The sequence below is a fragment of the Diplotaxodon limnothrissa genome, linkage group LG10, assembly GCF_057381915.1.
Source record: "Diplotaxodon limnothrissa isolate DT_005_m linkage group LG10, D_limnothrissa_male_GT1.1, whole genome shotgun sequence".
Taxonomy (NCBI): Eukaryota; Metazoa; Chordata; class Actinopteri; order Cichliformes; family Cichlidae; genus Diplotaxodon; species Diplotaxodon limnothrissa.
This window is the reverse complement of record NC_140605.1, coordinates 8,282,147-8,297,569: the sequence shown is the minus strand read 5'-3', so window position 1 is coordinate 8,297,569 and position 15,423 is coordinate 8,282,147. Positions and strand designations below refer to the sequence as shown.

General features: G+C 41.9%; 1 protein-coding gene across 1 annotated transcript; it reads left to right on the top strand.

Moving 5' to 3' along the window:
* Positions 1-782: 782 nt before the first annotated feature.
* Positions 783-13,935, top strand: ywhag1 (3-monooxygenase/tryptophan 5-monooxygenase activation protein, gamma polypeptide 1). Its single transcript, XM_085364313.1, has 2 exons — positions 783-1,046; positions 11,797-13,935. The coding sequence occupies exons 1-2, from the start codon at positions 960-962 to the stop codon at positions 12,451-12,453; spliced, it is 744 nt and encodes a 247-aa protein (XP_085220439.1). The 5' UTR covers positions 783-959; the 3' UTR covers positions 12,454-13,935.
* Positions 13,936-15,423: the final 1,488 nt, after the last annotated feature.

Sequence of the window (15,423 nt, the reverse complement as noted above, 5' to 3'; positions counted from 1 at the left end):
CTGAAAATGACTCGCCAGTCAGTCCTGAAGACAGTAAATCGGACTTTTTGATTTTTCAATCTTGGTATGACTTGAATATCTATAACACGATCACCTTTATATCTTGATGCATGCTCATAAGATTGGGGAAACCTGTAGTCAGCTGAGACTGAGGAAGTCACTTGGATGAGTGACGTTTTCTCCCACTGAAATGGTATATCTAGATGAACAAAATAAACTTTTTGGGATCACCTTTATAGATACTGATGTTACACAGCCTGTAACCCTGTTACCCTGTACACGTGTATGGAGAACATTAGCTGTATATAGGAATATAACAATATATAATGAGGAAATATTGCACTGTGTCACACTCTACATTCTTATTTGACTGCAGTTTATGTAGAAGGAGGACCCTGGCGCCCTTTTAACCCGTTTTTGTGTACCATGTTCTTATCAAAGAGTCTTCAATCAGTCTTTTTAGATAATGAAACAAAGCATCTCTATTAGATAGGGAAATTAGATCAATTAGGCCCTTGTTATAGCTGCTTTTGTATTCTACTGGTAGTTTGCACTTTCTCCTACCTGACAATCAAGCTCTACTTTTGGGATGAAAGCTCCATAACAACGATGCACTCTGCCTAATAAAAAAAAGATCACCTTCTTTTCACATTTGCAGTCTGACTAGCCCAAGTGTAGGGCAACGGGCTGCACTGTCAGTTTCTCCAGGCTGCCAGGGTCGTTACATCACTCTGCGAGGACACGCCTTTTTGGGTGGTGACACAATCGAGGAAAAGCGCTCGGAGGGGGAGGGGTGTCCCGTCGGCAGGCACGCAGACAGCAGGCAGCAGCTGCAGCGACAGGATCTGGCGCTGTTACTCTGCACTGAAAACTTTCACATTACGATTTTAGCTCCGAAAAACACACACACGCAGGTTTAGAAACACTCCACACACTCACACGCACGACCTCTTTCTAAAATGGTAGACCGCGAGCAACTGGTGCAGAAAGCCAGGCTGGCCGAGCAGGCAGAGAGGTATGATGATATGGCAGCTTGCATGAAATCGGTAAGTAGGCTTCCTCTGTAATGACCTTTCTTTTCTCTTTGTCATTTTCTGTCATAAGTAACCTCAACAAGCTCTCTCTCTGTGTGTGTGTGTGTGAGAGAGATAAATGTTTCAAGGCTGTACAGACCTAACGGTGGGGCAGGGGACTGTGCCTGTGTGTCACAGCACATTTGGGCTTAAGTGGACAAGCCGAGGACAATTGGTGTATGAAACTTATGATAAAAGATCGCATTTGTGAGGAATGCACGTCTGTGAGTATGATAGGGACAGGCTGTAAAAAGATTTGGGCTACATCATTTTGAAGAGGCCCTGTGTTCACCGTTCACACAGCAGATATATCAGTGAAATTGATCACATACATCGAAGCTCAGTGAAAATCGGTGATTTACAGTAAATCGGGGGAGGGGGTATCGGATGGGTGCTGTAGTGGATTGTGGTCGTTTGAAATGCGGACTGTCTGATCTTGGGGCGGTGCCTTTTGCCAGGCTCCTTCGTAACCGGCCGGGCTGCCCGGGTGTAACAAGAACCGAGAGAGAAATGAGTCGCAGAATGGCGATAAGAAGCCACTGAGTCATCATCTGTCTGAATCAATCATGGGTTCACAGTCAAAGGGATCCTGATCGACAGATACGCATATCGTCTGGGAGCAGAGAACGAGCTGGGTTGGTACCAATGATGATGAGAGTGACATCGCAGGCTGCTCGTGTTCCGGTTTAAACCAAATAAAGAGCCCTCGACTTAATGTGAAATACCCTACCCCCTCCTTCTCGGGCACCGTCTCTTCTGCACATTTGGCGCAGTGAGAAAGGGGCAATGTTGGCTGAAGGTTGCTCGCAAATCGATTTGCGCAGAAGGGGCGCACAGAAGTGTATCCACCTTTCAGACGTGGGTGTCGGTGCACGGACGACTTTCCAGAATCATCCATTCGGTAGATGCCATATTGCAGCAAATGCACACTCGCGTGAGCGTGATGGAAGCGCCAGTGTTCAGTCGATGCTTCTGTAGCAACCGCATCCCTGCGTCCTCGACCTCTTACAGCAGGTTCCCCACACAGAGGCGTGCCGCAGCATCTGCCAGGATGCAGCACAGGTCCAACCGTAGTGCACCATTTCACTGGCAGTGCATCTCACAGCATCAGGGCAGTCTGAGCCATCTCACAGAGAAATAGAAGTCAGTGAATGCTGGGTTGACCTGAGCTACTTTATTTAAAATAACGGACATGGAGATTATGGCTAGTGTCTTTTTTTGCTCTTAAGATAAGAGATAAAGAGTTTTCTCGTGTCATATTTCTACATGATCATTTCTACATGATCATCTGTTATGGCCGTTTTCAGTTAACAGAGCTGCTTTCTATTCATGGTCGTCATCTCCAAGACTCAACTAGTAAGCTGTCAGAGTATTTTAAAGGCCGTACTGCATGCTGCTTTCCAGGACCGGCTTGTAGTGGCAGTGCCAGAGAGGGGGGCTCCACCCCTTCCCATTTGTGCCGAGTCAGAGAGTGAGAGAACAAGCTGCCCCTCACCCAGCCTGTCTCTCTGCACCACTGGGCAGTGGGGTGTGTCTGCTGCCTCGCCCATCGTTTGAGGGGAATCCCTTGCCACTGCAGGCATGGCAACCGCCCCGGTGGCAACGGAACCAAATAACCAGAAGGACGGAGCGTCCCCAGGAGGATTTGTCAGGCTTTAAGCTAAGGAGCTGGGCCCTACCAGAATGAATGATATGGTTTCTGGGCTGCTGTTGGGAGTTTTCACCACTGTCTTCAAATTTGATTACAGAACAGCATGTCCCAGCTTCAGTTCTACTTTCTACAACATGAATAAGTTATTACTTCAATAGATCTAGCTGTTGATTTTTAAGAAATTAACCATATCCAGAGAAGCTTATTTCATTAATTAGTCCAACTAAAACATCTCCACAAAAAGTAACTATGAGGTCTCCCTAATTTGACAAAAATATGATAATCACAGATAATACAATAAATCTGTGTTAGCAATTTGACATATTTTAGGATCTCAGAAATCCTACCAAAAATGATGGAGCTAGATGTTGTCTCTGGAACTATTTTCTTAAATTTTTTAACATAAGTGCTATCCTGATCCAGAACTACCACACTATTTGGAAGCGGCCTGTCAGGTTCACATAGCCGAGACAAAAAAAAATCTTTAAAACAAGACAAATTACAGTTCTTGAGTCATGTTGAAGTACTCATCGATAACCATATGCTACAAACACATGACACAGTACCCGGTGTTACTCTGCCTGTGTTTTGTAATAGTGACAAAACCCCTGTTCCACTGAAGTAAAGAAGTTTGTCACTGTGCCACACAGTGACTCACACAAAGAACAATATGCAGAACTGATAAAACTATTAAATCATAACACCGATAACATTGCACGATCTGATATCGTCGTGTTGGTGTTGTTCCCAGATCATCATCCTAAATGTTGCTCCAGGATCAACATTGCAAGTGACCAATCAGAATGTTGTGACGTCATACTTTTGCGACTTCGGGAAAAACTGGCGTGAAACAAAAAACTGTGCTTAAGCTGCGAGAAACCGCCTCTGTCTGCCGATCAACGGACCCTAACCCTAACCAACCCTTTAATAAACGGTAAGCAGAATTGATATTGTCCTTGCAACTTTGGAATTTCATAAATGAACGAATGGATTGGCGCGCAAAAGAATAACGTCACAACAATGTGATTGGTCACTTGCAATGTTGAACCTGGAATAACATTTTCATGATGATCTGGGAACAACACCAACACGATGATATCAGATCATCCAATAAGATTACTGACATTTAGCCAGTGGTGGCTAATCAGAAATATTAGTTATTAATTATTAATTTTTAATTGATTAATAGATTACTTAATAGAGATTACACAACTAATGCTACATTTGAGATAATTTTCTTAACCTGTTTTCATACACGGGAAATATTCATCTCTTTGATCACTTAAGCTTAATTCACACATCCACTCAAGTCTGTATGTTTTTTGCGGAGCGAGAATTCTGTAATTAGTCAGTCCAATACAGCCTCAATCAACAGACATGGCAAAATTTCTAAGTTGACCACTGTCAGTTCGGAGCATACCACATCAGCATGATGGAGGTAATTTTATGGCATGGGCACAAAGCCAGTCGCTGGTGTTGATCGATGATGGTGATAGGGGCAGAGATTGTTTTTCAGTGGTAGAGCATCTCAGGGGAGGGAAATCTGTAGTTTCTGTCTTAAAGCATTCACTGACTACAAAAGATTATTAAAGTATTAAAAATGAACCATTTTAAGTCATCTGCACAATTAATTTGAAAACCTGCAAAAATGGAGGAACCGTGTATAAAAATGGCCGTAGTTCATGTTAATGGAAGCAACTGTACTCATAAGACATGCACATCTATTAATGTGGCTGCACGAAGCCTGAGCCCTGTGTTGCTTTCTAAGTGATCAGTAAATGTTAATTGGTTTGATTGTCATCATAACTTTTAAATAGGAAAGCGTCCGCGGCGATCAGATGGACATGAAAGAGATTCAGACTCCTTGAGGTTAATGAAAACAGGGGCCATGTCTGAAAGGGGCGTCAATCGCTCTCTCTCCCTTGCTCTGTTTCTTCTGCTTTCTGTTTTTTTAATTTAGAGAGCCAGCTTCTGTCATGTTCAGTAAATGTGGGCGGTGACAATCCCGTTTGGCCCAAAAGTTTTGTAGTCATGGTTGCTCAAGTTTATGGACATATTTGGCTTTTTTTTTTTCTTCATTTTATTTGCAGATTTGCAATGTTGATCTGAAAGACCTTACCATCTTTTGTTTGAGTTACATAGCAACAGCGGCTAAGAGGCCGGTTTACTGTGTATGAACATATATATATGTTTATGAGAAGGCAGGCAGCCAGAGCTGCTGCACTTTAACACACGCATTTAACTAAGTCACCATAGGTAGTTGTACATTGTGTTGACTTGACCCCATTAGTTTGAATAAGCCTCCTCCCTCCACTCCCCCCCCCCCCCCCCCCCCCCCCCCCCCAACATAACACACCCTGTTGGAGACCTTATTTCTTTGTCTTAGGAAGTGCATGGCACAGAGAGCCAAGGCTTCCATCACACTTAATAAACTGAGCCCATTATTCCCCATTCAGTGCATTAGCAAAAGTATTGTGCTGCAGCTGCTCCATACACTGCACCTCAGTTTAATATGTAATGGCTATAAAAGCTTTTGCTGTTCGATAAACAAATCATGGTTAATAACAGCAGGTGCAAGACAGAGCTCTTCAAATAGGTTAGGCTGCAAAGCTGTCAAGACTTGTGGTTTATTTATTTATTTTTTCCCCCCAGAAACAATCGCTTGCTAAATTACAGATGTTTTCTATTCAGCATTTTCTGTACCTGCAGCAGTTGTAAGTAATCCTGAGGAACCAAAGATCGTGTGGGGGCAAAAATACATTCTGTTTTGCAGGTGGTGATCACTTTAGGATGAGTGCAGAAATACAGCGTAATACACAGTATGTAAAACTGACAGGCTGTTATTACGGAACTACCAATATACTGTAAATGAAAGGAGCCTGGTCCATACAGGCAGTGACGGTTCCTCCTCCTCTATTTCTTCAGAGATAATAGAGAGAACAAAATATATGAAAAAGACCAATTGGTTAACGTGACTATTACCGCATTTCAGTATCATTTATAACTTTACAATAACAATAGCAATGACATTCAATTTAATTTCAATTATATACCACCAAATCGCAACAACATTCACCTCAAGGCACTTAAAAATTGTAAGGTAAAGACTATACAAAATAGAGAGAAAATCCTAACAATTAGGCAACCCCCTATGATCACTTGGCAACTGTGGGAAGGAAAAACTCCCTTTTAACAGGAAGAAACCTCCAGCCGAGAGGGACAGACATCTGCCATGACAGGTTGGGGTGAGGTGAGGCAGAGACCAGAGTCATGTATAATAGAGTAGCTATTTAATTCTAAAATTATGTAGCATTTTTTAAAATTATTTAACTGCCTTTTCTGACTGTGTTTCCTTTTTCCCCATTTTCTGTTAAGTGACCGTTATGTTGTTGCAGCAGCTCTGATTGACTGTTAAAGAAATGGAAAGAACAAATTTGGACCAAGGGGCTTGTCAGGGAAACTGATGGAGAGCGCTGCTTTTCTGGTATACCTTTAGGCCTCGATCTGTGGCTCGATCACAGCTGTCAAAAATTATATTCCAAAAGTCTGATCTACTTACAGAGGTCAAAAGTATATATAAGTTTTTTCCCCCTAGTTTTGCCTCTTAATTACAGTCAGTATTTGCAGTAACATAATTATCATTATTATGTACTTGGGTACTTATTACAAAGAGTCTGACTTGTCAAAACAGTGGTAACAAACCATGATATTACAACTTCCATCTTCACAAAAGGTGTTTTCCCTTAAATACACAGAGGTATCTGTCCTCCTGGCCATTTTAAAAGGCCAGTCCCTTCGAGACAAAACGTGAATTATGTTCTGGATGCTGCCTTCTAGTTAGGGCTGCCACAATTAGTCAACTAGTCACGATTACGTCGACGATTTCGACTGATTTAATAGTCGACGCGTCGTTTGAAGCTTTGTAAGATCACAAAAGACGCAGGAATAAGTAGTAGGATTTAAGAGTGTAATAACGGACTGAAACAGAAGATGGCAGCACTGCATGTACAAGGATGCCAGCTGCCATTAAACCCAGAAGAAGAAGTAGCTTTGTCCCAGAATTCATAGCGCAGCCCAGCTCAGTTTTCAACAATGGCGGCAGCTAGTTAGTTTTAATATTACTCTTATTATTCTTTCTGGGTCACAAAATAAAAGTTTAACATATTTTCAGGCGAGACTGTAACTGTGTAAACCAGTTTATCAAGACACCACATATTTTCAAAAGTGCGCCGACATTTTCGGAGACGTCTGTTACCCACTAGCTCGATAGCTAGCCGGGGGAAAGGCTCACTAGAGGCCATGAGAACACCGGACTCCCGGCAAATCATTTTCAAACCCACCGCCGTCTTTCGCTACTCAGGTTAAACATATATAAGTCACTTAGATAACTTAAAAATGTTATCGTTTGGCTTTTTTTTAGTATTTTATTTGTTCTTGAGTAAATCGGTCTGGCTGAGATTAAAGTTATAGTTTTTACACAGCTGAATAAACGTCAAGCAGACAGCTGATTATCAGAAGTGTGAGATGCTCGAGAATATACTCCGGTGTCCCGTTATATTTTAGATAGCAAGGAGTTTCTTAAACTTCACTGAAACAGTCTGCAAATTTCATTAAAATTTAATAAACCATCAACTTGTCTTTATTTTTAGTTAGCACATACCTTAAACACTTAAAGCTGTAAGCTAATGATAGTTATATAAGAGCAGACGCATGCTGGTGGAATAAGCCGTACGTTTTATGTCCAATGGATGCATGATCTGATTAGTCTACTAATTGCAAAAATAATCGGTGACTAGTAGACTATCAAAATAATCGTTTGTGGCAGCCCTACTTCTAGTGACACTTTAAATTCTTCTCCAAAGCCCTTAGTGGTAGCTTTTAATCACTGCTTAATTTTTACGTTGAATCTAAGTAGAGAGGTAACATGGCACCACTGGTGTATGGTGTATGCCACTACTTCCATCCATCCTGGGTTTATAAGCCCACAAAATGTTTGTAACTCACCATTTCCTGTTTATCATCATTTTGTAGTTTTTGCTTCAGGTCTTTGGCATAGAAAGTGTCATGTTCTTATTCTTTGTCTTTCGAGGGTAAGAACGTACTCCGAAACCTCAGTCCAATCATGAACGTACCCACAGTCATCTTGGGACACTCACGGATGGCCTGAAATGATTTTTGACTCACTGTTGAGTCACAAAGGCACTATGAAAAACGCCCACTGGACCCACCTACATACACTATAATCAGGCTTATTTTACAGCATCTCAGAGCTGTTCTCACATTAGCACCAGTGTGTGCAGTTCAACAGCTTCTTATTATCTTGATGTTGACTTTTCCCCACAGACGTGTGACAAATGGAGAGCAGGGACATAAAATGCTAGAGCATCGTAAGGCCTCTCGCTGACACGCCTACCCCAGACCTGTAGTATAATTTTTTTTTCTTCTAAGACCCATTATTGCTCCAAGAGCATTCCAGAGTTGTAAAATTGCCTCCTTTTGGTCCGATAAGTCTCTATACACATTAACCAGTTACACAAACCAGACTTCTAGGATCACATTTCATCACCCGGTGCTTAAAGAGACATGCCACCACCAGGGCAGCACTGTGTGTTTTCCTTCAAAGTTCCTGTTCACCTGAAGGTGTTTATAGTCATCATGCCGGCGTGTTTTTGCTGTTATACTGTAGAATGAATCTTGTATGGCGACAGAGTCAGTGTCAGTCAGCAACACAGTTACCAGGCCTATATTTATAAAACTGACCAGGAAAGAGTTCTGCCTGTGTGTGTTTGTGTGTTCTGAATTCATGGAATCTAGATGTGTAACCTGTCTAGGTTACAAATGATGATCATCATCATAGTGATGGCAAATGTCATATTTTTAGAAGAATTATTGAAGTTGTGTCTTTACTGCTTCAACAACCTGATGCGGGTTATTTGTTGGGGGCCTGAATGGCCCTGAAAGGGATGAAGACTTTAGAAAGATGACAGGCCAGCCCTTTTTGCACCAATAATGCTGTCAAAGAGGAATATTATTCTCTAGTAATTCCACACCATGATCATGCGTCTTTTGTAGCTCGAATATCACCTTTGAACATCTGAGACAACTGGCAGTTTGATCCCGTAGATACATTTTATTATTATATTTATTTAATAGGCAATTACTCTGTAATAATGGGCACGTGTATGTGTGTTAGTACCCAATTAAGCCAATGTTTTCCTTCACTTTTGGTTATGCTGTGTGTTGCCCGTTCTGTGACTATAACAAAGCCCCAAATTACATTAATTAGTGTTTGGCATCCCTCAATCCTAGTCCCTAGCCTACATATTTCTTATTCCCATCTTTCTTATTCCTTTTGCATGATCGATTCTTTTTGTGTGATATAGCTGGATACAAACATTAGCCATACTTATGGGAAAAAAATAGCATATGCAAGTAACATAGTAACAAAGAGCTACTTGACTTGTGGCTAAATTGGCTAACCCTATTCATTCTGCCAATGACGTCAGGTGGTCCATGGCGCCTTTGTGTTTGCCTGCTTGAAAGAGGGTCAGAAGGGGGGGGGTTGTCACATCAGGTAGGGGGAGTAAATGAGCAAAGGAAAACACAGAAGTAAGGCATGGGGTAACAGGGAGAATGGGAATCTATGGGATTGCAAGCTATTAAAATGGAAATGGAAGGTTCGAGCTTCAAGTTCGAACCCAGATTCTACTTGGGCCCAACACCCTCACGGCCCCACAGCTCTCTCTGTGATATTAACAGCCACACGGAGAGCTGTCAAAGAGGAAGTTATCGATTGTTCTGCCTGGCCTTTGTTTGCATTAACACGCAGTTGTTTGGGACTTTGACTGCCTTGTGTAAGGACCAGTCACGAGAGCAGGCGCGATTGATGAGCTTTATGGGTAGACAGAGCTCCATTGTCATCCCCACACCCCAGCTTCCGTCAGGGCTTTCTGATCACTGTGCAGCCTCCTGAAACAAAGGCAGCCATGTTTGTACAGATGGATTGAGTAGGCCTTATTTTTCTGACTTCTCTGCTGCTCCAGCAGTGACCCACTCTTGCTGGTTGCATTCACTGTTGGTCAGATACTTGTATACGCTAATTGTAAATTAATGGGATGAGGAAGAGTGTTGAGGGTGTGTTAAGGAAGGACTGATGGGCAGAAGGCTGGGCAAGCTTTCTCCTGTTCTTCTAAGTGGGATCATTATGTACTCTGTCCTTTTATTGTTTCCCTGTCTTCATTCTTTCACAGTACAGAGGTCTCATTTATGACAATTGTAATGTTTGTCCTGTGTAGAAACACTCCTTAGTGAACAAGATTACACCTGTAAAGCTCTGCTAGTGGAACGATTGCATACTGATGTTTAGCTTTGCCATAAAAACGTAAAGCTTGATGCTATGATGGCACAATAAAACAGGATGAGAGATTATTAAAATCGCATGAAATGCCAATAGAACGCAAAGTTATTGTTATTCTGAGCAAGGCTGAGTTACATCACTTCAATTCAGACTTTTTTTATATATTTATCCGCCCTGCTGACTGAAATTGATATTTAAAGTGCTCTGCACATTGTTTTGTTTGTTTGTTTGTAACCGTTTCATCTGATCTAATGGGAGAAAGGAAGGCTTATGGGGCTGTGTCCAGAATCCTTTGGTCAGCATTAATGTGTTCGGTAAACCAGTCGCCGTCCTCTGACCCTTCATGAAACAATTATTTAATGTTTTGTTTTAACCGTTTTTACTCATCCCTAACATGCTGTAGCTTTCACTACATCATCAACCATGGCAGCATCCTCACCATGAGCAGCTCATGGCCAGTTTCTCTAACAGAGATATAATTTATAAACGAAAAACAAAGGCGCTCATAAATGAAGCAGATTTTGTGGTCACCATGGAAACTGGAGATTGGATCACAGATTGCTCCTTCACCCTCCCTTTTAAAATTCAACCCAGAGTTATGGCTACTTCATGGATTAACAAGGTAGAAAATTTACAGCAAAATTGGGAGTAAACGTAAAGGCGGAAACAGTTCACCGAGGCTTGGAGGTTCTGTTGTGCATATGACAGAGGTGTTATAGTGACTGATGAACCACAAAGGTCAAAGGGTTAAGCTTTCCACTCTTTCAGTGCTGCTGAGCAAGACCCCATTGTGTGTACTCTGACAAACACACTTACGCAATCTCTGAAGAACACATTTTACTATGCAGTTGACACATGCTAATTTCTTAACACTGTGGCAACAGTGTGTCACCTTACATTCACACACCGACCAAATCAGGGTGTAGACGAGATATTTTCTGTTCTTGTGTGCCTTCTACAGACAATCCTAATCCCCAGAGGATGAATCCCATAAAATTACTTTGACAGCTGGGAAGTTTGTCTTTTATTATGAGGCTGACCACTTGTATTTTTAATGAAATATTGGAAATTATTCACAACAAATGAAGATAATGCCTATGTTTGCATGGGTTGCCTTAAAAGTTGGTACAGAAAAGACACTAGTAGTCCAAAGAAATTTCTCTACAAGTATGAATGTTAAAATGCACAAAATCTGTCTGAGGTTTCCCTATTTGTATGCATGTAAGTCCTATCAGTTGTATGGTAACCGGTGTGGTGTTCAGTACAGGCATTGTGAAGGCCTGCTCACTGTGATTGGTCACTGCTTTGTCACGCTCACGAAACTGTACTGTGCTGAAAAAGAAAGTAACAACAGGCTTTATATTTAAGAAAGGTCTGTAAAGATGCCTCAGCTGCACAGTCTCTGTGGGATATAAAGGATTAAATCCTCGAGCCAGACACAGGCCTGTCAAAACCAAACAAAACCAGCTTTCAGAGCTGCTGATAGCCAATGAGCAGTTACCTCACAGGGTGATGTCACATGCTGGAGGCGTGGTTTCATTTGCTAATGCAGCGGCTGTAGTATTGGGATGTAGTTGGTGGGCATCTTGTGACTGTTTTAGTTTAACAAGTGAACAAATAATCAAGTTTTTACTGTTAAAATTATATCAGCTGTTGAGTCATCTTCATATACTTGAAAAAAATCCATCAACTCATTTTCCTTCTTGCTTTTCCAGGTCACAGAGCTGAATGAAGCACTATCCAACGAGGAGCGGAACCTCCTCTCTGTGGCCTATAAGAATGTGGTTGGGGCAAGGCGTTCATCCTGGCGCGTCATCTCCAGCATTGAGCAGAAGACATCAGCTGACGGCAATGAGAAGAAGATTGAGATGGTGCGGGCCTACCGGGAAAAGATAGAAAAGGAGCTGGAGTCCGTCTGCCAGGATGTGCTCAACCTCCTCGACAACTACCTGATCAAGAACTGCAACGAGACGCAGCACGAGAGCAAAGTGTTCTACCTGAAGATGAAGGGCGACTACTACCGCTACTTGGCCGAGGTTGCAACGGGGGAGAAGAGAGCCTCGGTGGTGGAGTCCTCTGAGAAGTCCTACAGCGAGGCCCACGAGATCAGCAAGGAGCACATGCAGCCAACCCACCCCATCCGCCTGGGCCTGGCTCTTAACTACTCTGTCTTCTACTATGAGATCCAGAACGCGCCAGAGCAGGCGTGCCACCTGGCCAAGACAGCTTTCGATGACGCCATTGCCGAGCTGGATACCCTCAACGAGGACTCCTACAAAGACTCCACTCTCATCATGCAGCTGCTACGAGACAACTTGACGCTCTGGACGAGCGACCAGCAGGACGACGAGGGAGGAGAGGGCAACAACTAAGGAGTCTAGAACCCCATTCTGCCAAAACAACACAAACACACGCGCTCACAAATGATGACAAAAATAATAATAATAGTTAAAATGTTCTTAGAAATGTAAAACAAAACAAAAAAAACAAAAAAACAAAGGAGGGTGGGTTGGGGGGCGGTGAAACCTCGGCGGCCTATTGAAGCCGATGGTTGCTGACGCGGCTGCAGTTCTTTATTTTTCCACAGATTTAAAGTGAAAAAAAAAGGTAGGCAGATGAAGGAATTTTAGTTTCAGAAATAACCTACAGTTAAAGAAAAAAAAACAATAGAAGAAAGAACCCCCCTCCTTGATAGCCTCTGCAGCATTTGCCAAACACTTGTAGATGCAAGAGGTATGCCATTGATCACAGTGTGACCATTGGGTATTGATACCTTCACACTGGCAGAGACTGGTCTCATTGTGCAAATGAAGCTGAGCTGTCTTGCTATATTCGACGAGGGAGGAGCATATAGAAAATTCAGTTTCGATGCTTGAGCAGCGGGAAAAATGGAGTAACCTTGAATGTCACAAACTTTCTTGGTGAAAGAAAGGGAGGGAGAGAAAGAGAGAGAGCAAGCAGGTGGGTTGGGAGATGAAGATGAGCTTTTCTGGGGGTGTTGAACTTCATTGCGTAAAAACGTACTGACATCTTTAGTTGCACTGCGTGGGCCCATGGTCGTTGAGTGAAAAGCAGGTTGTCTCTGTTATTGATAACAAACAACAACAACAAAAAAAATTTGTTTGCTTGTGTCAGGTATTTGTCCTGCTCAGTCACACGGTCATACTGTAACTAAAACTACAGATTCATAAAGTAAACTTAGTGCAGCTTGTCCCTCTCATGTGCTGATGTGCTTTATTAAATAAATTAACTGTTTTTGGACACCCAATTCTTATTGTCAGTATTGTCGTTACTACTTCTATCGGCTCCTTTTGTTTGTCAGGAAACTATTTGATCGAGATAGTGAAAAATACCATCAATTTTCACCTTTAAGTAATGCCGTCTTCAAAACAATTGGCAGGGTCTGATCTGAAATGTCACCTGGAACCACAGACCCGATTAGTGAACAGAGCATGATCTGTGGACAGAGAGCACATGCACTGTTAAAGTGGAAGCTGTAAAAGCAGACATGAGGTTTGTGGATTTACTTTGTCTTCAGTTTCTTCTTGGTCGAGAAAATGCACTTGCCTATTATACTGTTTCTTCAGTGTAAGATGATAACTGCTCCAATAGTCTCCATAATACAATCTTGTGCATGCTAGTGATGTATTTATACAGTAGCTTCAATTTATTAACTTATACTGTAGATGTTATGCATTCATATGAACATGGAATTACTAGACCTTAATTGGATTATTTTCTATTTATTTCTTTTTATTGCGATTGTTAGTTAGACCTTATTTTAATCTGTGTTTTCTTTACTCTATTTGCTGAAGTACGCTATACCAAAACAGTGATTGTTAACAATAAATTGATCTGTTACGGACATCGCTATGGTTGATATGCAATTCTTGGCAAGGGGGACTAAAAGCAGAAGGCAAATTAGCTTATGTTGTGCCACTGACCAGCACAACACAGGCCGATGGATTCATGTTTCAGTGAGGAGACGCCGCATATTTGGAAGCTTAACAAAATTAGTTCACAGAGAATGGTTGGGTTTTTTTTTTGGTTTTTTTTTTTTGAGCCAAAATTTAATTCAGTTTCATTTAAATAGCGCCAAATCACGATAACTTTTGCTTCAAAACCCTACAAAAATACAGAGAAAACCCCAACAAGCGACAGTTGGGAGGAAAAACTCCCTTTTAACAGGAAGAAACCTCCATCAGAACCAGGCTCAGAGACAGGCAGCCATCTGCCGGGACTGGTTGGGATCTTAAGGGGAAGGAGACAGGATAAAAGACACACTGTGGAAGAGAGCCAGAAATTAATAATCACTAGCAGAGCGGACACCTAGCAAACGGCTACCAGCTCCAGCTGAATAACTGTTGTTAAATTGGCCATTTTAACTTGGAACTATGCTGATTGACTCTCTCCTAGAGCCAGCCTCAAGTGGCTGCAGTTTTGGCCACTCTAGCGTTACCTTCATTTTCCATTCAGCAACCCTGAATTACACAAGCAGAAGAAGAATGACAGATGAATTTACAGGGCCTGTCTCTAGAGGTCTTTTTTCATTGGTTTTTTGGTTTTCTTCCTATACAGCCAAGTGTTGACAGCACCCATGGTCCTCAGTGCACAGCACTTTCCTGCTACATTATCATTGCTTTTAATTGAAAGCAGTTCAGCTTTTGGAGCACCACTTTCCTAGCCAATGTTGCTGTCATTAGAATGTCAACACTTAAATACGGTAAAGTTGAAAACTTAGAACAAGATGCTGGTTGCATCTTGTTCTAAACTCTTAAGAATATCTCTGAAAATTTCTGAGGATGCCTATATGCCTATAATATTAATGAATGACTCTTCAAACTTCAGCATCTTTACAAAATTACATAATGCAGTAGCCCACACATATCTGAGAATACAGCTCCAAGAATGTATTTGATGTACTGGTACTGATCCTGGTTGAAACACAACACAGCATAGCAGAAGTCTCCCCCCAGACACACCAACGTCTGATTTTATACAGACGTTGGTGTGTCTGCAATGAGACACCTCAATTATAGGCTGGGTTCTCAAGGTTCTCAAATTTACTTGTTTTGGATTTTAGGCTTTTTGTGATATAGTCCATGTTGCTCAGTGTTTGTCTAGGTTCACTACAGATATCTAATGTGAACTGTACCAATCAATCCAGTTATTTTACAGATAAAGACAATTCATGCTAATCAGACCTGCAAATAATCCAGAGTATAGACTCACATACACACATATCTACAGGATCTACAGCGAGGACATTGGGATTTCATTTGGACTGGATATGTGTGGTTAAATGGTTGAAAAGAGAGGGAAGGTGATCTGGACTGAAGGGG

Excerpts from the sequence above, each read along its gene's own strand:
- ywhag1 (XM_085364313.1), top strand. The coding sequence starts at position 960 with ATGGTAGACCGCGAGCAACTGGTGCAGAAAGCCAGGCTGGCCGAGCAG. Across the intron at positions 1,047-11,796 it reads TGGCAGCTTGCATGAAATCG|GTCACAGAGCTGAATGAAGC; the intron begins GTAAGTAGGCTT and ends TTGCTTTTCCAG.